At 38.1% G+C, this 23,838-nt stretch overlaps 1 protein-coding gene across 50 annotated transcripts in view; it reads left to right on the top strand.

Moving 5' to 3' along the window:
* GTDC1 (glycosyltransferase like domain containing 1) overlaps nucleotides 1–8,754 on the top strand; it is a 383,038-nt gene extending 374,284 nt beyond the window's left edge. For all 50 annotated transcript variants that reach the window (XM_055380135.2, XM_055380117.2, XM_055380113.2 and 47 more), the window contains 3 exons: nucleotides 1,919–1,989; nucleotides 2,689–2,780; nucleotides 7,636–8,754. In XM_055380135.2, the coding sequence (XP_055236110.1) occupies nucleotides 1,919–1,989; nucleotides 2,689–2,780; nucleotides 7,636–7,719 (247 nt within the window). In that variant the 3' untranslated portion in view covers nucleotides 7,720–8,754. The remainder of the gene's footprint in view (nucleotides 1–1,918; nucleotides 1,990–2,688; nucleotides 2,781–7,635) is intronic.
* The last annotated feature ends 15,084 nt before the right edge of the window (nucleotides 8,755–23,838 follow it).

Below are 23,838 nucleotides of genomic sequence, written 5' to 3'. Positions count from 1 at the left end.
ATGAGAAACTTATGAAAATGAATTTTATAAATTGGTTTTAAAATACTATGGCCTATTTAATATATTTTAAAACATAGTCCTCATCTAAGTAATGTATATCATAACAAGTCAAAAATAGAACCAAAAGAGATGGTGGTTTTTTCCTTGATGAATTAGAAATATAACCATGACTAACATAATTTACAAATAGAAGTTGAAATCCAAAATTTGTAAATTTTTTCTTCCTAAATCAAATAATGCCATTTCTATCTTACTGTATTTTAATTAGCAGAGGTTTTTTGGAAACGGCATGGTACATATTCATACGATGACTCAAAATGTAACTTGGCCTGCAATTTTCTTTCGGGGAACAGAATACTCTAATTCAAATCCATTATTAAAAAGCAGATAACATGTGCACTCTCTGAAATGCCTATGACTTCACTCTTTTGATTTTATGTAATTATAAGAGAATGTTCATATGTATTTGCTTTTCGATTGGCACAGCATTTAAAAACTGAATGCCTTCAGATAAAGTGCATATTTTCTTTTGGTCCATAAAGAGTATCACTGGTTTATAAACTCAAAACTTTTGTAAGTGTTTTATATTACTGTCACCGTGTAGTTTATAGCTGTGCTTATAATAAGAATTTCTGTGTGTACCCTATGTATCAAAAAATATGAGGTATTAGTTTGCATTCTGAAATTAATAATTGGTAACCAGAACCTGTGCCTTCCCACTAGATTATTTTGTAACTTCTATCAGTTCTCAAGCAAAACTTTGAACTAAGTATTTTTCCAAAATTTGCAGCTCAAAGTAAATACTTTTCATTTAATTTCAGTTAACATAGGAAAATAGGGAAAACATCAGCCACTTAAAAACAGCTTAAGTTTCATGTACTTCGTCACTGTAAATAAACAAGGTAAACACTGACATGACTTCAGAGTACTCTTGGGTTGAAAAAAATCTGCAGTTCAAAATAAATTTCCCCTTTGGTCAACATTTTGGATGCAATTCAAAGTTTCTCATAAAATAAACATATTTTAAAGATTGTTTTGAATTTCACTGCATAATTTCTAGCCAACAGAAATGACAGTGGTATCTTTAAAGTTGATTATATGTCAGATCAATAGCTATTATGCAGGGCTAACACAGAAGGAAGATGCAATACCTTCCTTCTGCTTAACCCTTCTACTGTGACGTAAAGAAAAACTTCCCATAGGTGGGTCAATGGGGAAATCCTCTCACAAAGTGAAACTTTAATGTTTGTTTGTTTAATAATACAAGCATTCTTTGCTGATAAAATGGAAAGTGAGCTGAATTTTTAGTCAAGAAAGCAAAATGTTCATTAAAGTAATCTTCATGAGAGTTTTTCAACAAAAGGGGGAAAAGTTTTACATTCTGCATAATAACAAATTGTTTTGAAGCATGAGCTTAAAATGAAAATGTCCCATTACAACAGATTGTAAATTTTTTTCTGATGCTTTTAAAAGTGCCTCAATCTTTTCTACAGCGACAGTGCTAAAGTTAAGTATTTGCTATTTTATTTAAACATTTTTGAAAAATGAACATTCTGAGGCTTTGCAGCATTATTAAGAAAAGCTGTCCATACTTTACCATGTTGTTACATGTGTTTATCTGCTGATTATAAAATGTGTTAAACAGTATTTTAAAAACAAAAAAAAAATGCAGAGCTGCGCTTTGATTAATTCAGTGAACAAAACATATGCTGTTGGTTCTGTTCTATGAAATTCATATATGATCAATAAAATCTTTTAAAAGAGCAACTTTGGCTTTTAGAATTATACTGCCGACCATGTTTTTTGTCCCAGTTAACTCTGGGCTCATTCTGTTAACTTAGGCAAACAAAACCACTTTCTGGCTATGATGGTAATGTCTTTTTAATATATTCTTACCCTCTTTCTAAAATTTTTCTAGGTTGGAAGCTGTGTACTGTGGGTGTTACCCACTTTGTCCTAAAGATTTGGTTTATCCCGAAATATTTCCAGGTAGCTGCTTTAATGTGCATTCATCTTTATTGAGATTTAATATATGATTCATGCTAAATTAGAAAGTTTGAAAATAAACTTAGGCAGGAGCAATTGTTTATTTGGCAAGTCAACATGTTAGTGTTAAGGAAAATTTTATGTGTTTTAATACATTAGAGTAAGCTTATATTTACCATCTGTTCTTTTAAGATAACAAAAAAGCAAGTTTTCAAATAACATTCTTCATTGTTAGCATACACATCCCATAATGATGGATTTTTATAAGCAGGTCAGTGTTGCTGCAATTGCTTACAGATTTTTTTTAATGATACACACAGAAAAATCAGAGACTGAAAGTCACACCAAATTACTTAAACAATTGACTAGTTAATAATATGCAACTGTTGTACGGGTACATAAGGCTATAGTACCAGTTCTTTGAAAAAAATCTCATCACTAAATATATCACATATGCATTGTGTTACATTAGAATAATGTATTTTAATCACCCAAAGGAGATGTCTAAACAGCACAACTACACAGTCTTATTTAGCATTAAACATCCTTGTGAGCTGAGGTAACCTTATAAAATCATGCTTAAATAATGTAAAACACGAGGCGGCACAGAGCAATATGCATTTTTAATTAGTAAAGTGACTAATATCGAGTGTGTGCTTTGAGGTTTTTGTTTCATTAAAAATGTATCTGTTTTTCCTGCAGCTGAATATCTGTATTCTACACCTGAACAGCTTTCAAAAAGGCTCCAGAATTTCTGCAAGAGACCAGATATTATAAGAAAACATCTCTATAAGGTAGTTATTGAGAAGAGATTTACATGGTATAAATGCCATATTGAAGTACAAAGAAAAATCTTAAAAAAAACATTTAATTAACATACTAATGTTTAAAGGAAACATGCTAGGGAGGGATATTAGTTGTTACACTAACAAGGATTAATTAAACTGGATGCCAGTTGTATTAACCTAGGTCTTATGAAATACGTGCACTTAATGCACGGTACATGCTTTTTTTAAAATTTACTGTTTTCTAAGATGACTGTCCTTTACATTTAGCCCCTAGAGGCTTATAAAAATGAACCTGGATTAATGTAACTCATTAGTTTAAAAGGAAGTAAAGGAAAGATTCTACAATTATACTAATGAGGATAAGCCTTTCTTCCCATCATAATGAAATCTTTAGTCCTCAAAAATTCAGGTGAATGACATTAGTGAAGTTTGGTGTTGATTTTTGAACTACTTGAAAGGTGATTTTTAAGAATTGAATATTTCTCGCGTCCAGTTTAATAAAAATGACATAAAATATCCTCAGTTTCTTTAGAATAAGAATGTGAGTCTCATCTCTGAATGGCAAAGGGAAAATAGTGTAAACAGCATCATCATTCACTACCCTCATTCGTTATCTTCTTTTCTTTATTTGAATCAAGAATTTTACATTGTTGAAATAACAACACAAAGAGGCCCTACTAAAAGTCTAAGTAATTGAACTAGGATAAATCTGCTTTATGAGTTTTGAAGGTGGCTCTAGGCCATGAGTAATATACCTTTTTATATTCTTCGAATGTAGCATCTTCATTTTACATAAATCCAGTATAGTTTACAATCTAGCAGTTTTATAATCTAACATATTTTAATTTTCCTATGCTAATATATAACCTTCTACATGAAATACAGTTCTCTGCCTTTTTTTTTCTCCCTTCCCTGTTCGTAGCCTAAAATACATATTTACATAGTGATACATCAAAACATGACTTTGTTTCTACAGGAAACAGTTAAACTTCAAGAAAAAGAGAGAGAACCAAAAATGCAATTTAACACCCAATTTCAAGCTCATTATCTTTCATTGTCTATTAACTTGGCAATGGTTCAGAAGGTAGCTCATAATAGTTTAAAATGCTGACTGAACAGTTCCAGCTTCAGTATTACTCCTTGAGTCAATAGTATTGTATTGTATACATGGGAAGCTCCACAGAGAAAACGGTCGTTCAAGATTTACCTCAATATTTCCTAATTTTTAAAGTTCGGTAGTAGTTTTGTTTGTATGAAATATCAATCAAATAGTTTCCCATGTGATAGACTGTCAAAATATGCAGATAATGAAAATTGAGGAAATATAAGTATTAGTACAAATGAATTAATTTTTTATATATGACACAAAGCTATTTTCAGTGAGTTCTCTGTCAGATTATTGATTTTTTCCCTCTTTGGATGAGTTTTTGGTAAAGTATTTATAAATGTGTTTCCACCATCAAAATTTATCAGTTTGTAACATTGCTTAACCCTGTTATTCTGCATCTGCAAATTTTAAACCTCTGCAAATTTTTAACCATTTCAAAAGTCACTGCAAAAAGTTGCCTCTAGTAAGAAAAGAAAGCAGATGTCCAGTTGAAATATTTTCATTCAGCTACTGCCATAACATAGCTATAATTATTTATTTTACAAACAGCTTCTGAAAAAAAGAATGGCAGCTTAGTGGTATGTTGTTAATATACCAAATTGTTCCTCACACAGTTTAAATGATAACCTGTATCTTAAATGTTATTTCATTGAGCTATTACATGTTAGTACTTAAATATATTTTAGTTCATACACCATAAAAACCTGCATCTCAAAGTTTTATAAATTAGTAATTCATGCAAAAGCATTTATAAGAGCTTATTTATATAATTCATTTTTAAGCATCGTCTACCATGGATTTTTCTCTTATAAATCTGTAACACATTTTCACATTTGCCTTCATCCATAGTGCTTAGTGATATTGTCTAAAAATTAATTTCAAAAATTAATAAATTAGTCAAGTTTTAGGTAATCAAGAGCTTTATGATACAATTATTAGGAAAAACTGGCATGTTGCAAGGTATAGAGTTAAAAGCACAGGAAGGACCACAGATTTAGTTTGTGTGTTGTTATAGGATTTAAAGCCAAAACAGAAAAAAAAAATGCCTTCTACACCTTTATAATAATGATACAACAAGTTATTGTAATTTTTTATCTTGTGTTTTATAAATAGACACATTTTCAGGTAACATTTGCTTTTACTAAATACTAGAGAATTAGCATTTTAGCTTTTACCTACTTTTCTTATGCAGTCGGAGAGGATCTTTTGTGAGTACTGTGAAAAGAATGTTGGGAGTTATTTTTAGATTTATTTCATTGGACAGTGCTGTTTTGCTTTTATAAAACATATGCTTCTAAGATCTAAAAGGATAGAATGTCACTGAATTCTTTAATTTGTTCCTTTTACATTTTTACACCTTACTCTTTTTTTGTTGTTAAAAGTTTACATTTTAAAATCATTTCAACTTCTTATCATATAGAGTTCACTTTAGGATAGGATTTTTCATATGGATTCACACTTAGAAATTTAATGACTAGAATAAGGCTACTAACACTTGGCTTTCTTCTCACATCAGACATTATACTTTCAATATGAGTGAGAGTTTGGGGTATAACTTGAAGCAGGATTTGAAACAGAATGCTAGTAAGTGAAAAGCAGAAACAGAATTTACTTTTTTTCTTAAAGTGACTCCTTCTATCGCAGAACACTTGTGTCCATGACTTCCCACCTGAAATAGTTTCAGACCTGAAATGTTTAAATTCCTCATCTGCATGTATGTGTGTACTCGCTCAGTCTCTTTCTCTCTTACACACACACACACACACACACACACGTACACTTGCCTTAGGATTGTTAGAGAAATCCAATACATGCAAAAATTAAATGTTTCTTAATAATTTTAAAAAACCTAAAACCATTTTTCTTAATTTAAGAAAATATAAAATCACTTCTTACAAAGTTTATGTCTACAGTTGAGTCATTGACTATAAACTTGTATTGTCGAGACATGTACTTTTTCAGGTCAGGCAGATGCACTGGACACATACTTCTCACAGAGATAAAATAGGGAGCTCTTCGATGACTCCTAAGCCTAACTTGAACACAAGTTTCTAGAAGTAATCATAAAAGAATCAGCTAAGGATTGACTCCTTAAACTAACAATAGTTCTTCCTTTCTAACCCAAGCAAGTCTAATACTGTGAAGTTGTATTTTTTTGGCCTCACTTTTATTATATTATGTGAATTTACTTATGGAAAATTCTCAACAATTATCTGAGATTAGTATTTCATGGTTTTAGAGAACCCTGATCATTATATTTTTAAATGCTGTTGAAAGACATTTTATAGCTATTCCCTCGTTACCAGTATAGAAATGAATATAAGAGTACAAATAGGGCAGTTGTGTAAGGTAGACATTATCCAGACTGACAGAAGAGATTTTCATTCCCATCCTATTTTTCATTTAATTTTATTTATAAATTGAATAGTATTCTCTGGTTTAAAAAGAGAGAGAGATGCCATTCTTGCTTTTTGAGAGTGACTTGTAGTTTCTTAAGATTTTTCAGGTGATAGCTCCTGATTTTTTTGTTTTCCTCTTCAAGTGCTTCAACATTGACAAAACTTTTATAATCTTCTATTATTTGGAAGAGAGAAGAATTTTAGAGTTCTGCCGGAAACTAATTCCAAACAATAATTAAGCTTACAATTCACACTCATTGCCCAGAAAAGCCATTTGTGGTTATCTTGATTATGTCAAGCTATATGTACCTGAACCACAGACAAGCTACTTTGTTTCCTTCAAGAAACTGGCCACCTTATAGTCCCCTTTTAATTTGAGCTTAAACTCTAGATTTGAATAAGGTGTTGCTCACTAGTTTTAATACTGCTCCAGAGTCCTTACTTTTTCCTTAAACATGAAATGTTTGTGATGTTCTAAGAACTTCTAAAAGCTCTCAACTGCACGAGCACAATTAAGGCAAATTCTCAGTCTCAGTCTCAGTCTCTCACTCTTTCTCTCTCTCCCTCCTCTGCCTTTCCCTCCCTTCCCTTTCTTCTTCCCTCTTTTTCCTTCCTTCCTTCCTTCTTCACCTCCTCCCTCAATTTTATTTGGTCTGGCTTTCCTTTGATTTGTCTAAATAAAATAAAAGGAAAAAGCCTTTTAGCATCATAAATATGCTTTGGCTGATTAAGATCAGTTAGAGGTTTTGTCCTTCTCTGCTACTCATTTGCAACCTGATTCTAGGTGATTTTCTTGGCCTCTATGTGATTCATCTGTAAACCTGGAAGAATATTTTTTTAAATATCAATTTACCCCTGAAGTACTGCTATAATGAAATAATGAATATAAACCTGTTCTAAATATGAAGCACTTTTTAAATTTCACATAATAGTAATGGCATTTATCTTTGTGTCTTCATCATTTAAAAGTAAAATTCACGGCAGAAACTTGTGTGTGCAGTGTTATGTGTCTTGTGTTTATATAAGTTAAAAGTTGGATGATGAACTTCCATCATCCAACTATGAATGGTTGTCATTCATAACATAAACCAAGAAATATGTGTGCAGCAGAATATACCCATTTGCAGAAAACAGTAGCCTTCTTCTCTGGTTGGAAATACAACGACACTTTAAACCAATCAGAAACTGAGATTTCCTGAGGTGATGAAACTCAAGAACCATTTACTTGGTGGCTTTTTGAAATGTAATTGACGTAAGTGATGCAAATTTGCAATATAAATTTTCAGCATACTTTCATCTTTTAGTCATTAATGCTCTTCACTTCTTTCTCTTCTCTCCCTCCTCCTCGTTGCAGGGTGAAATCGCTCCGTTTTCTTGGGCAGCCCTACATGGTAAATTCAGGTCTCTGCTTACAACAGAACCTAGGGAAGATTTGTGACAGATGGGGCTAAGTCACAAACTTGCAGCCTAAGGCAGAATCTGAAGAACTTTCCAGAGTGTGCCCATATTTACCTGATCAGAGAGAAAAGAAAATCTGCAGAGGAAGCTGAGCCTGGCTGCTTGTCATAGCTGACACAGAGCCATCTGCCACAAACCTGTGGCGGCTTCAGATCTCCAATCCCTGCCACCACCCCAACTCAAATTAAATACAGATTCCTAGAGACGTTATGATGGTTACACATGTCCTCGGCATCACATGTAGGAGACTGTTCAAAAAAAATATGTGGCCTGTTGTATAACCGCACTCATGTATCCCATATGTGGTGCCACATTGAATTTCCGGTTGAATCCGTTTTTATCCTTTGTACTGGATGACATGGTGCCTGAATTCTTTCTTTTCGCCGACACGATGGCAGCCAAACTGCAGCTTCAAACGCTCACACTTGGCTGGGTTTCTACCTAGGTTGCCAGGTTATCATCGGAGCCTTCTTGTGTCCTCAAAGGGCCACGAGGCCTGAAAGGAGGATCAGAATGCTTTGGGATTAATTGGGCAGCCATCGCAGAATTGTTTGTGGGCAAAGGGCTGCTTTAGCACTTTTCTTTTAGCAAATTAATGGCTCTCAGGCACAGGGGGTTTTAAGTGAAGGTATTAATAAGAGGTCTGGCAGGTATTCCCATGATTCACAGAGTTACATTTGCATTTAATTAATCTTAAAGAAAGTTGCAAGATAAACAGCTGTAATTCGGACAAACATGACAAACACAGTGAAGCCAACTATCCCATAAAATGAACACTGACATACTTGTTTTAATTTTTTTCCCAGCGTAGAAATAGAAAAATCAAAATACTCCTAACAAAACCAGTAATTTTGATAGAAATATTTCTCCAACATACTTGCATCCACCTACAAATATAACCTTTTCAAGATAAATCACTTATGATTCCAATAGTCAAACTGCTGTGTTTGTTGATGTAAAGATGTTTTGAATGGCTAGATGGTAAAATAAATTTTTAATTAAGTACCTACTGCAATTTTTAATTAGCATATTTATTTACGTATAGATGTATACATCTACCTATGTGTTTCTCACTGAACGTTTTCCTTGTGACAGAGACAACGAATACAATTGTTTCTCTTCCGGATGAACAAGGATCTGTTTTGCAAATGTTTGTAAGATATTATGACATTTCCAAGATTTTCTTTGCATTCTGGAAAGCAGGAGGTAAACATTTGTAGTCATTAAGGTAAAGTCTGTTGATAAACCATCTTCTGTTTACTGACAGGTAAATTGTAACTTTCCCTAGCTTTTGAAATGAGTAAATTCTATACACCACAAAGTGAGGCACAGCCAGGGAAAGGTGGCTAGACAAGGGGCAAGCCAGGCTTTCTAGCTTCTGGAAGGATCGAGTGGCCTAGCAGGCATCTAAGATAAAGAAAGCAATGCTTCGGAAGTCCAGTAGGGCCCATTTGACCGGTAGCAAAATCGAAAGCACGAAATAGATGAAGGTTAGGGAGCCAGACGAAGCCCTTGGGAGAGAGGCAGTATTGCAGATCAAAGCAAGCAGTTCAGAGTCTGCGAGGCCTGGGAATTTAAAAGCAGGAAGAGTAAGAAGCAGAAACAAGAAGCTCCATCTGAACAGACTCCTCTCTCCAACCTTCATGAGACCCACAGTGTGTGATGGGCCACCACAGCACTGGCTTCTAGACTTTTACAGGGAAGCCAGTGAACAAATTACCTCGTCACCCAGAAAACAAAGAGCTCAGGAACTATTTTGGAAGTTCCTTCCAGTCTAAGACTATGGAACCCAGAATCTAGCAGGTGTGTTCCTGTGGATAGCAAAACTAAAGATATAAATATGAATAGGAAATTCTTTGCCACTTCTCCTGGGCAAGGTTATACTTTATGCCATCTACTGAGATAAACCAGACGAGTCAGTTTGCTTCTGTCAGTTGCTGTGTCACAGATGACATCTTCTCAAAATAATATTATCTCACAGCCAAGAAATAGCGCTTCGTTTACTGTGTTTGTCTATCCTGAAAATAAATGGGCTTACGCTTCATAGTGGTTAAGATACTCTACACACAACTAGTACCCATAGATCTTTTCTCACTGATAGGAAAAAAAAAAAAAGCATTAAACACCTTTCAGAGAGTACATCTGAAACATTTACGTATTTTCCTGATTTAGGCAAATATAATATTGAAAGTTACCTGTATGTGGGCATTTTTTTCTACACTCATAAATGCAAATCAAATTTTGCCGTTAGCTGTGGCCAACATTCCTTCCAGGACAAAAGCTTACATTAGGCCAGGTGCGGTGGTGCACGCCTGTAATCCCAGCACTTTGGGAGGCCGAGGTGGGTGGATCATGAGGTCAGGAGATCGAGACCATCCTGGCTAACACGGTGAAACCCCGTCTCTACTAAAAATACAAAAAAAATTAGCCAGGCGTGGTGGCAGGCACCTGTAGTCCCAGCTACTGGGGAGGCTGAGGCAGGAGAATGGCGTGAACCCAGGAGGCGGAGCTTGCAGTGAGCCGAGATCGTGCCACTGCACTCCAGCCCGGGCGACAGAGTGAGACTCCGTCTCAAAAAATAAATAAATAAATAAATTTAAAATAAATTTTAAAAAACTTACATTAAAGGTGTCACTTATTTGCATGATGCCGAGATTTGGAGTTTAAAGAAAAACCTTATAAAGACTGTAATGTCAGAGTTGCTACTAGTTCACATAAGCAATAAAAAGTTTTGTAAATGTGTAATTCTTAACATTTAAAAATATGTAGGAGTGTGCGTGTGTGTGTATGCACGCGCACATTCATGCTTCTCAACACCCATGACCTAGTGGAATGGAGTGTTATTAAATAAGTTAATCAGTATTTTGTTGAAATCTCAGCAGATAATTGGTACTACACGTTGACACATTAATTCAGTTTCCCTTATCAACCACCCCCATCATTTATTGTTTTGAGTATGTTTGATGGAAAACTTAGTCTTCCTCTTTTTTTTTAACTCGATTGTTTTTTTCTTTTAAAATAAAGTCAATTTTAATTTTAAGTGTCTTTAAAAGTCCATCTATTATCAAGACTTTGACACAGTGTCTTGAAATACAGCTTGCCCTAAACTTAATCTATGCTTCTGGCTAGGTGTTTCTATAACAAATATCAGGGCACCTGGTTCTTAACCTTCTCATTTATACTGTGTTGACAGAAATAGATGCAAATACCTTTTTAAAAATGCTCCTGGTTTAATAAGCATCCTTCAAATACAGTTAAGTTTAAATGCCCTGCTCCTGTTCTCAGTCCTTCAGACATCAATATGGCAGGCAGAATCCATAAGTCAATGGAAACTCTTAGCCATAGAGGGCTGCAGAGATTAATTTCAACACCTTGAAATGCATCTGGAAGCAAAGATTTCATTTTATGTTGAAGGTGTTAATTATATTTGATATTTTTAAAAGTAAAATCTGTTTTTGAGAAAGCATCTGCTACCCAGAAACATTATGAGCCACGAAAGAAATTTCACTGAAGTCTCAAGATACTTTCTGTGGATGATAGAATCAGTTTTCAAATGATAGTCCATGCTGTCTTTTAATGCTGACACACACTGGGAGTCTTATTCTTCTATTGACTATTGACCCAACTGCCTTTCTTTTTCAGTGGAAAATTTGGGACTATTTAATATTAGATCTTATGTTTAACAATGAAGAGAGTATATTATAAACCACTGACTTGAACATGTTTCATTTTAAAATTTGAATTGTGATACAGACAACTAATGCTCCTACCCTATGCCCTCTCTTCAAAGCTATTCATTAAAATATAACTGGGGAAGTTTGAAAAACATGCGAGCAATTCTACATGCTGCTCGAAGATACAGACATGTGTAATTAAAGTACAGTATTACAGAAAACCTGGGAATTAACCAAACTTACAATAATGGTTATGTCAGAGGGGCCATGGTAGAGATAAAAAAGGACATAGAAGTAGGGAAAGGTGCATTCGTTGCATGATGAGAAGTCTGTTTCTTAAACTGAGTCGTGATACACAAAGGCTTCTTGCCACTCTTTGTGACATTTCATGTGTCTTCAGTGTATTTATTGCATATACCTTTTGATAGGAGATATAAATACTTTGGGAAGCATGTTACTAGTTTTGCTATCAGGCTATCCTTAACATTTCTTGGTTTTCTCAATTATTGATTGAGTCAGAAAACTGCTTGCCTCAGACAGTGATACAAACTACTCTACTGCCAGTGTTGCTTGAGAAGACTTTCCTCTGCTTAACAGGAGCCAGGGGCTTCACCTTAACCCTCATGCTGTGGAGAAAGTCAGACTCAACTGGCCACAGGTTCCTGTTTCTTGGGGCTGCTAATCACCATTTCTAACAGATGCCTGTGGCATTGCAAACACAAGATGGAAAACTATAGCTCTAAACTCCCTTCTGAAGGGCAAGGAAAGGAAGATGAAGGCAGATGTTAAATGAGCCCAGTCTTTCTCATCTCAAAAAATTCAGAGCTGCCTGTTAGAGCACAAGAGCTCTCAGAGCTCCCAACCACACTGCCCACTCCCCATAGTGTTGTCTCTCCCCTTTCCTCTTTAAGACGCAGGAGCGAATCGTGTTCTCTGTGCTTTCACTGCAATCTATCCCAGGGAAAGAGTTCTCCCGGGTATCTGTGGGATGCCCTCGCTGCATGTGAGGCACAAATGGCTTCAGGGACCAGGATCCTCACTCACTCTGCAGTCCATTTTTCTAAATTGGAATTTGCGATTGGTTTCTTCAGGTGTTCCACCATCATCTATCATTATCTGAGTTATTCCTTATCCTCTCCCAACCCCAAGGAGAGGATCCTAATTGTTTTTATAAACTGACAGAAGGAATTGGTGATTCTTGGAAGATAATTTTAAATGGTTATATTACTTTCCTATTAGTTACTGCATTTAAATAGCAGGTCTAAGGTGGGGTGCGAGAAGATGTGACCCCTAGGAATATTGGTATGACCTTTCTCAAGCAATTTGAAGTCCTTTAGATCTGAAAATTTAATGTCTTCAATATCATTTCACAGATGAGAAAATTAAGGCACATATAGTGACATATTTAGGAGCTGAAATGTGTTACAGAAACAAAGTTTTTTTGTAAAGCCTTTCCCTACATGGGATGTTATCATTGTCACCTATGTGCCTTTCAGGAAGCACCAAGTGCAGTATGCGTGACTCAGTTGGACCCCTAGTTCCCTTCTATTTCTCTCTCCAGCTGGCAGGAGACAGCAAAGGACAGTGGAGGTGGTTATTTTGTGGCCCACATTTCTGCCATTAAAAGGGACATAAGAGACTATGTAGTGTGGCCAATTTTCTTTTTTTTGAGAGGGAGTCTGGCTCTGTCGCCCAGGCTGGAGTGCAGTGGCACCACCTCGGCTCACTGCAAGCTTCACCTCCCGGGTTCACGCCATTCTCCTGCCTCAGCCTCCCGAGTAGCTGGGACTACAGGTGCCCACCACCACGCCCGGCTAATTTTTTTGTATTTTTAGTAGAGACGGGGTTTCACCATGTTAGCCAGGGTGGTCTCAATCTCCTGACCTCGTGATCCACCTGTCTCGGCCTCCCAAAGTGCTGGAATTACAGGTGTAAGCCACCATGCCCGGAGTATGGCCATTATTTTAAGTGTTTTTATTATTGCTCTGGTTCTCCCTTTAGGGAGGCATTCAGTGAGTATACCCCATCTGTCACAGGCCCCCACCACTCCCTGTGGTCTTACACTCTGCTGAATTCATACATTTAGGTAACTTCCCTGGCCCTCCTGAGAAGCACTTATTTTTGTAACCTCCTGTATTTGAGATGTAGGAAACTGGGGCCTGAGGAGAAGTTGACTTGCCTTGGGTCCCACAGTGGTACAGGCAGATCTAGAACTCAGATTTTCCAGGGCTCTTTCAGTAGGCTGTGGTTGAGCAGTAGTCAAGACCACCTCTTCAAGAAGGGAAAAACATTTGTCTTCTCTTTCTCCTCTTTCTTCCTTCTGCCTCTCACTGTAAGAAGAAACGTGTTAATAAGTTGCTAATACCTTACTTTAGGTGTATTTCATGTTACACCAGCCAGTGCTTGTATTCTCATTGACCATAAGGAGAGGAATGCAGAATTGATTTCTGTACTAAAAGTTCAGACTCTGTGGCACTTGTGATATTTCTGGACAACTGACTCTTCTCTGTTGCTTTTCGAATCATACAATGGCAAAGCTGCTCACCCATGTGTGTATAAAGCTGACCCTTCATCAGAAAGGCAGCCCCCAGTGTCTCCCCACACAGGGCAGAAGAGCAGAGGGAGCAGGTGGCAATGTGGCAGCACCTTGAACTGTGCATCACTGGGCCTGCTCCCCCTCATCCCAAAGCAATAACCCAGAAATTACATCCTGAGACTTACTTCCTCAGAAAGAAAAGGAAGGGGAGGGATAACTTAAAAAGGAGAAACTTCTAATATGGTATTAGACTGTAATTCATAGGGAAATTTATGCCTGAGATATGAATTTCTGAAAATAAGGGGCTTTTTTGGAAGGGAAACACTGACACATCCTTAATTATAGAGTAATAAATACCAATGGTATATTATCTTTCGATATTTCCTTACACAGATATCAAAGCATGCAGCTGTTTTTGAAAACTGATAATCAAGTACAATATAAGTATATTACATCTTGCACTTACAACACACCCTTCAACTAAGCAGCATCATGGAGCACTTAACGGTGAGAAACAGAGCTGCTCATAGTAGAAACCTAACTGAACAAATTAGCTTTGAATTGTAACTTAAGAATCGTAGTCAAACCAAAGCGTCTGTCCTTGCCAGGAAAGGCATTCCAAAGGCAGAGAGCATGCCAAGTAAAAAGCCTTTGCTTCAGGATTATGGAGACAGTTCTGAAAAGCCAGCATAACTTAATGATCAATCAGAAAAATATAGAGCAGTAACTACACAACTGAAGGATGCATAAAAATTGTACAAAGCGTTAATAGTGGAATGGGGAGGTAGGATGGGATTTTACGAGCAAGTATTAAGCTCTTGGAAAGCTTCATTTGTTGCCCTCAATCCACACAGCAGAAGGAAAGAGAAAGAGACAAACATGGTCAAAGAAAAGTATGTGGACAAATGTGGGGGGTAGAAAAGGAAATGAAGGTTAAGCAAGGCCAATATAATTCAGAATAAAAGGGAGGGAGGGAAGTATAAGGAGCCAGCTGTAATTACTGAATGTTACATTAAGAAGAGCTGAAATTGAGAGGGGGAGGTCTTGAGTATTTTACTAAGTGGATTAATGTCCTCTTCCTCGGGTGTCTGAAGTTGCAGATTTTAATTTATTTGGTGCAGGGATTTATTACAGAATTCTTAATGGGTGGGGAGATAAACAGGGACAATTATAAGCTCTTAAGAAGTAGAAAAGAGGACCATATAATACTTTGTATAAATTTAACTGTAATAAACAGGGTTTCAAGCTATGGACAAAGGTAGTCAAAAAAAGCATTTAGTCCATGATATAGGACTAAAAGGGAAATAAGAGGTGTGTCCAAAAAACTTAAAGACCAAAACAAAGAAAGAAAAACCCACATAGATGTGTGATGCCAAGGATTTTGAATGACTTGGGAGCTAGTTTTATTGCTGCTCTCCTTTCTCCACCCATTTAAAAAAATAAATCATAACTCTGGCATTTAAAAACCTACTCATGAACATCATTTATTAATATAAACAATCCTGTGCTATTCTTTGGTGGGTGGTAAGAACATGAATTAACAACAACTGGACTAAAACGATGGCAACAGGATGATCCACTCAAACACTGGAAAGCTGTAAGAAAAAGAAAAACTCCTAATCTGCTCTTTCACCTTACTTATTTTACAGAAGGAGAAAGCCAAAAAGGGGAGAGCATGTGGCTGAACCACAGAAAGACTAGATGCCTAAAGGAAAAATTTTAAAAGTTTTCCTAAATAGGTATTAGAAGGGGAAGGGGGATGTAAAGCTTGTGTGATTTACATCATTTTGTTAATCTGCTAATCTACTTCCCTGGAAGGTGAGAAAGAGTGTTGTCTGCCTTCTGCAATTGAAGAGACTAGGGCAGAAACTTAATTATGTTCTTATCCCTGTGTATACCTGGCTGTCATCTGGGTGGCAACTAGTCCACAAACTATTGGTTCAGGCATTTGCCTGCAATAATGTTAGCCATCATTTAAATTGTTAAATATGGATCAGAAGATCTCTAAGAATTACTGATATGCAGCTATTAATACTGGATGTAAATAATATTATTTGGGGTGTGGGTAAATCATTTGACTGGAACCATATTTAAAAAAAGGACTTGGAAATTTTATTTTTGAAATGCTGTTGGGGAGATGGCATTGATGAAAAAAATAATTGAAAATGGAAAAAAACATCATCTACAAAGAGTAAGATGGGTAAAAATGACTAAGCAAAGAAGCCTTGTCACCTTCGACCTGATGCTTCATTGTATCAGAAGAAAGTAAACAGATTGCTAACAAAGAGACAACCCCTTCTAATTTCCAAAACAGGCCCAGCAACAAGAGGGAGAAAGTAGAGAAGAGTGCACTGCGTGGTGGCTCAGGGTGATCACTCAGGCTTTGAGTGTTAAAAATGAGGGCACAGACCTAGAGGTTTTTAATGGTCCGCGGGTGGACTTCAGATTCTGAACACTCCTCCACCTTCTATGGAGAATTCGGGACACGGTGGAGTTTAACCAGTATCTTAAATCCCAGGGACAGGGTGGAGATTGCTTTGTGATCCTGATTAATTAAAAGGAAAGAAATCAAAGCAGACATCTCTCCTTTTTCCATTTGAGCCGCAGAGCCATGGAGGGGAACTTGTGCTCTCTGGTGCTTGCAGCTATGTTCCCTGGCTTTCATCGGCTTGGCTTTTCCCCTTGTATTTCTAATGCTGTGATACCAGGCCAGTAAAGTAGACTCTACAAAATTGCAAAACAAAATTGTGTGTATTAGAATTTTACTGAAGATAATTGCAACACTTTAAGCACAGAATTTTTAACTTAAAATGTATGAGTAATGAAGTTTTAGAAGCAAAATGTGCTCAAGCGGAGTATTTGTAGTCCCTTTTTTGTAAGAGGTTCCCCAGACTTCTGGGTGCATCAGCAAACTGTCCTACACGATGGAGCGTGCAGCTGCAATTTGGCCCCGGGCACCACCTATCCAGAGTTACTACCTAATGCATTTTACATTTGCACACATTGTCAAGGGGTGGGGGACAGCTAAGAAGGGGCCTCCCCCCCACCCCCCAGCGTTCTGTTTCCTTTTGTCGCGGCCGTCAGCTGACACGTGGAAAATGTGGTGTACGGTTTTGTTTGCCTTTTATCTGTAATTAAGGATCCCTTGTCTGGAGCTTGCTACCTCTTTTCTTTCTGCCTCCCTGCCGCTCGGGTCTTCCGCCCTCGGTCAGGTCTGGCCTGGCGCACCGCAGCCTGGGGACTCGGGGTCGCCGGGCGGAGAAGCAGGCAGTGGGGAGGCAGGGGGCGCAGGGACCTCCGCGGAGCCCGGCGCTCGCCTGCCGAGAGAGCGCACGCCCCGGCACGCCGGCCCCGGCTCGCCCGAGCCCCCGACCAGCTAGTGCCTTGCGTCGGGGCAGCTGCGCCCGCGTTGCCCAGAGCGGGTCGCCTTGCCGCGCGTCCGTTCCCTCCACACCGCGGCGCCGGAGCGGCCAGCGAGCCCGAGCTCCGGTCTGCGGCGGCGCCCGCCCTCGACGCCTAGCTCAGTCTCGTCCAGAGCGGTGGGGGGAGTTTTCTGCACCTTTCAGGCGCGGGAACATGCCGAGGGACGGGGGAGGACGTTGAGGTCACGAAGTCATCACCCACTCCTCTCGGCTGCGTGGGCGCTGCGGGAGCGCAGAGCCGGAGCACGAGGGGCTCGTCCCAGGGCGCGGGCCCCGCCAGCCCCCGGCGCTCCCACCCGCGCGCACTCCCTCGCACACCCGCGCTGGCACGCGCACCCTGGCGCGCGAACTCCCTGCCACGCGCGCGCTGTCACGCACACACACCGGCACGCACCCGCCACGCTCGCGCCGACACTCCCAGGCTGGCACACGCACACGCGGTGGGGACCCACCCCTGCCCGGGTTTGGCTGCGCCGGGCTCGCGTGCTCTCTCTCGGGCACCCCCGGGAAGGGAGCGCAGCTCGGTGGGCCGGCACCCTGTGCTTTATGCGTCTGAGGATTTCACTGAACTCGGTTCCCTGAGTCGGCCAGGCTCAGTCCTCAGCGAGGGAATACGATGAAGACGCACTAAGCAAAACCAGAAACACCGATGCCTACTACCTTTTCAAAAAAACATAACTTGCCCTCAGCAATCCCGGGAAGGGGAGTGGGGATGGGCACGGAGACTCTCCGAAAGGGATTTTATCTACACAGTTTAGAATAACTCCTGTCTCTGGTATGTTCGGATATGTGATTTAAATCTCACCCCCCGGACGCTTTCTTTTTCACTTCACACCTGTATATTGAAATACAAACCTCATTTCTCCTCCTCACCACCAACTGGTTATTTAGGAGGAGTGGAGAAGAGGAGTTAAGCAATATTGGGGCAGGAGAATATTTAGAAGCATTACATTGATTTGTCACTCATTTGCTCTGATTAGGTTTTTGAAAACTTGTGAAGATATTCCTATTTTGAAGCTTGTATTTTGTTAAAAGCCTCCCTCACACTGCCGTGATTTATCATTATTTATCTGAGTATACACATGTATGTATAGGAGAAAAGGAATGCTGATCCTTCCTGATTTCAGCAGTGCCGTTTTCCTTTCTATCCATGTGGTTTTAGCATAATTTTCTCCCTCTTTCTCACCAATAGAGATATTATAGTACGCAAAAGCAGGGCACACCTGTGACCAAATACAAGCAACATTAGCCTGGAGTGTTTGCGAATACTCCTTGTCATCTGTCGCTCAAGATTTCCCCCCTCAGATTTGAAATATTCCCCAAACTGGTTTAAAGGTGTGAGCGGGTGGGTTAACACGTGAGAGCAGTCCAAAAGTAAAGCGAGGTTGGGAGAGGGTGGCCTACGTAAACCTACTCTTGGAAGGCTGAACAAGAACGCATGGGAAGTGCATTAAGAAGAGACTGTAAACAATGATAATCAGGGCTTTCAAAAATCATAAAACGGATTGAAATATCTGATTCATTATTTATTCATCACAGCGCAACTTTGCAAATCTGAGAATAGTGTTTGGAAACCAAGTGCCTTCTATTTAGTACATCAAATCAGCAGATGGGTCTCCCTTCCAAACTGCGGCTAAAGGGTTAAAGCTATAATTTTAGAAAAGAATCTTAGGAAATGACACTCAGATCTAATATATTTCCTTTTCTTTCTGGCAATAATATCCCCCAAAGAATAAATATATACTTATTGATATCATGATAATGTTTCTCATTCTGAGTACAAGTGTCAGACTGATTCCCGTTTGTGTAAGTGTTTTTAAAACTGCGAGGACACTTTCGCTACTCTGAAAGCTGACGAGCCAATGAAGGGGAGCTTCTTTTAACTCCATAATAGCAGGTTACATAGTGAATGAACACTGATGGTCAAATAGCCAATTATGGTATAAATATCCGTTGTTTACAGAGAGGTGTTAAATGAGCCTTGGAGTACAAGGGATTAGGCCGATCTATGCTACAATTTGTTCTTCAACCCATTATGTCTTCCCTTTAAAAGGCCAGTGCCATTGTAGGTAGTATGCACACAGAACATACTTCTCTATGTTGATTTTAGTTTGCTTTATTTCGATGCACACTGTTGTTTACTTTTTAAAATTTAAATAAATGTCAGCATTGTATAATTTCTATGTTAACAAAGCAGTGAGCAAAATCCCTTGTATGTTTATAAAATATTATTGTTTAATTCACATAGTTTAGAAATTCCAAATGTTGAGAATAGGAAGGAGGCCAAATACCATCTGTTTATAACTATGATGCATCGTAATATGTGTACTTTTAAAAGGAGTTTGGTCAATCATGCCACTATTTTATCTGCTCGGAATATGTTGGAGATTTAAAATGTAATTTACAGGATTACTTTTAGTGCGTTGCATCCAACTGTGAGTTGTAAAGAAATCGGTCTCTTCTGTTTTTCTCAAATTAATCATGTAACAGCCCCAATTAATGGGGGCTGTTAAACGTGTCGCTTTTTGCTTAGCTCCAGAATTCTTCTAACTTTGGCTCAGTCCACCTTCTTGATGCTGATAAAAACTCCAAGGACAAATGAAACAAAACACTCCTAGCTGTGTCTTTCTGCCAGGAGATAGTCACTAAGAATGGGAGGCAGGATATGGTAGCTAATAATTAGCTAACATCAGCCCTGAGAAATTACCTGTGAAATACCCTTTGGTACTGAATTGAAAAACATCTGACACTCCCTGTTTTAAAATAGTATTTTCTTGTCCCTGAGACTTCTGATTTAACTTACCTTTTATTTCAAAGGCATCTAATTGCATACCATGTAACAAAGGGAGTATACTTACTTGCAATAGATGAACAGGTTTTTGTTTTTGTTTTTAGTTACAAACTCAAGTTATTCAGTTAGGAACTCTCCCTTGCTTTGCAAATCAGGGAATCTCAGCAACTGGGCCTTCTATTCCAGGCAGCCATAGTTTTAAATCCAGAGGTGGTTTTAGAGTGTCACACCATGGGGTCTCTTTTTCAAGAAGGAGGAAGTGAAGATGAGCTCAGATGTCTTGAAAAAGGTTTGAAAGCTGTGATAAAAACATTTATTAGCAAACGATGGTTGCTTGATTGATTTTTTAACAAGGTAGAATCAGTAAAAAGCTACATCTTGAAATGCTTTTATAAACACATGCAGAAATATGAAAACAAACTCCCAATAAACTGGGCATGTTCTGGATGTTTTACTTCTCAGTTGAGTGTTCAATGAAAAAATGGTGCTGTATAAAGTGGTTTCTCTGTACTATTTAGCAATATCTGTTTTCTCAAACATTTTAGTTTTAGCAGCTTCATCTAAAATTGTACCAACCTAGATTATGTACTCATACATAATTAAGAACATTAAGAATACCTTCTCTAAGTAAACAAACTGACCCATTATACTTTTTTTTTCAATCTAAATGTTATATTTTGAAAGTCTATTTGTTTTCTTTCTGGTCAGATTTTTTTCCCCAAAAAATGAATCCATTGGCTTTTTATGTTATCAAGATATGCTTAAGCTTGTTTTTCTTTGGGTTACAGTAAGAAAATGCCAGACTCCTTTTTCCTACATAATTGCTCAAGTGTGTACAGAGTATAAGAGCGAATCCAAAAAATAATAATAATGTTAGGGGTAAAGAGGAAGGAGATTGGAAAAAGTGGAGGGGGAAGGGAGGTAAGAATAGCAGAAGATAGAACTGGGATAAAAGAGGTTTATCAGACAAAGCTTTTCAAATTGCTTGGAGGAGATAAGACATAATCATTACAAGCATCATCATTTCCAAATAAAACCTAGATTTTTGCATTCAGATATTAAACAACTAGGGGAAACTTTTAAGTAAACCTTTGTGATACATGTGAACTAGTTTTTTTATTCAAGCCCAGCATTCTTAAGTGAAGCAAGTACTAAAAGATATCCATATTCCCATCGTGGGAGACAGAGAAGTAGAGGCATTTTCTGTGTTTAAGGCATTTACAATATAGAAATAAGCCATAAATACATAAAATGAACAAGACTATGTATAATGCACTCTTATATTTTGCCTATTGTAAGTGCAAAAATAATGATGTTTTTAAATGGAGGAATTATTCAGACATGCTTTCCTACTGATACTTTATCTAGCAGTTCATTTCTAGGCAAGTTAAACAAGGCTTAAAATGAATAAACTCTTCGGAACTCCTCTAGTCTAATAAATTGCAGTAGATAATCAAGATTGAAATTGGCGTGTAGGTGTGCATATCATGTTCCCTTTAGAACTGACTTAGAGCCATAGCAGTGACCCACAGTGTGCACATAAGTCATTGCTATAGTCACGTTATCTTGACAGCCAAATCATTTTATAAAATATACTTTAATAAGTTACCATTGAGCCCTGAAGTAAAACCATATAACTTAACCATTACTGAGTGGCCATTTATAGGTATTATATTTAAATCGGATAAAAGATAAAAGAAAGGAATTAAGAATAAGAAAAATGTATGGGAAACTATTTGCTTCTTGCGATTAATCTAAAGCATGCCAGAAGTATCTTTTCATTTTGCTTTTTATGAAGAATTATTGACCCTAAGAAAAGTCATTTGAGGACTGCAAGTAAACAAACAATAAAAACAACAACAACAAAAATATTGCTTTTTTAGGAGAGAATACAGAAATAGTAAACTCATGCATTTTAAACATTAAGAAGAAAAGACATAAAATTTAATACACACAATAAATAATAAATATTCTTCAGTTTCATCTGATGGCTAATGAAGGGAAAAGCTCATGGAAAATTTGGAAGGAGAGATGAATGTAACAAGGTAATTAACTCTTTGCTCCTTTAGCCATAGAAAAGAGAGAGTAGAGTAAGATTTCTTTTAAGTTTAGATCTGCAGCAACCACAGAGATCAAATCGGCCTCTACAAAATAAATAAAAGGATTCCCACTAGCTCTCCAACTCAAGCTCCAGTCTCATTGTTGGCCTCCCACCCCCCCAACCTTGGGGCCCCAAAAATCTCAGGCCCTGGAGTCTTTGCTCTTTGATGGAATTCTTGCCTCTACTCAGAGATCAGCAGCAGCTGCGTTCTTGCCTTGTTCTCTTGGACCTTCTACTGATGGAATCTGCCATCTGGTATTCACTCTATTATACTTGGGTAGCTCTTTATAATTTAAGAAGCGCTTCTTCATCTGTCCTCTGATTTAGTCTTTAGAATGCCCTTGTGACATAGATAAACCATAGCTTTTGTCACAAATGTCAGAAGGAGCAATTCAAAATCATACTGCTAGGACATTGCAGAACTGGGACTGCAGGTGATAGCACATGGCACCTAGTGTGCTCCTTCCCGTTAGACTGGGTTTCATACTTTGCTCTTCATTTGGATTGTGAGTATGTGAATACATTACAATTACCATCTTTGTACTGGGTGGGGAGAAGAAGGAAAAGAGGAGGAGCTGAAGGGAAAAAGAAAGGAAAGAAAATAAATCTCTTCGGGCTTTTCTGTGAAGTGGAGAAGGATAAGTCTTAAGTTTTTAAATAACTCCCTCTCTGCTTACCAAGATTAGTCAGGAGGGAAGCACTTCCTAAAATTTGTAACCAGTAAAGGAAAAATGAATTCCAAAGCTATCATGGAGCAGTGTGCTTTAACAGATAGAAATCTGAAGTCGATAATCCATTGCCAGAGCTCCTTAATGGATTCTGGGATATGCATGAGTTGGCCACAGGCTGGATTTGGAATAAAAGGTGAAGAACAACTCTGCTTAAGAAATGAATAGGAATTTGGGAAGACTGAAGAAAAAAAACCTTGTAGAGAGGAAAAGAAAATGGTCACAGAATAGAAGGACATAAGCAAGGACTTAAAAGTAACATATCCAGCAGCAACCTGTAGTGGGATAGAATGGATTATTACATTCTTTTTATTCAAGGGATGGATTACACTCTGTTTTAAGCACGTGGCCCAATGGCATCTCTACCTGTAATCCCAAGCTTCCACTGAAAGCCAGCTACACTAAAACTGGCTTGCTTTAGTTCCACATTTGGGGAATGAAGGTACAGGGAGGGTGGACAAAGGTGACACCGTGGAAGAAATTATTTAAAATAAAGACAAGGCCAGGTGTGGTGGCTGACTCTTGTAATCCCAGCACTTTGAGAGGCCGGGGTGGGAGGATCACTTGAGGCCAGAAGTTTGAGACCAGCCTGGGCAACATAGTGAGACCCTATCTGTACGAAAATCTTTACAAATTAGCTGTGGTGGCACGTGCCTGTCATTCCAGCTCCTTGGGAGGCTGAAGTGGGAGGATCACTTGAGTCCAGGAATTCAAGATTGCATTGAGCTATGATTGCACCACTGCATTCTAGCCAAGACAACAGAGCAAGACCCTATCTCTAAAAAATGAAATATACTAAAGACAGAGAATGTTATGGAAGTGGAAAATAGGGACAGGAGATACTTAG

This window comes from Gorilla gorilla, chromosome 11 (genome assembly GCF_029281585.2).
Source record: "Gorilla gorilla gorilla isolate KB3781 chromosome 11, NHGRI_mGorGor1-v2.1_pri, whole genome shotgun sequence".
Taxonomy (NCBI): Eukaryota; Metazoa; Chordata; class Mammalia; order Primates; family Hominidae; genus Gorilla; species Gorilla gorilla.
This window is presented reverse-complemented; position numbering and strand designations above follow the sequence as displayed.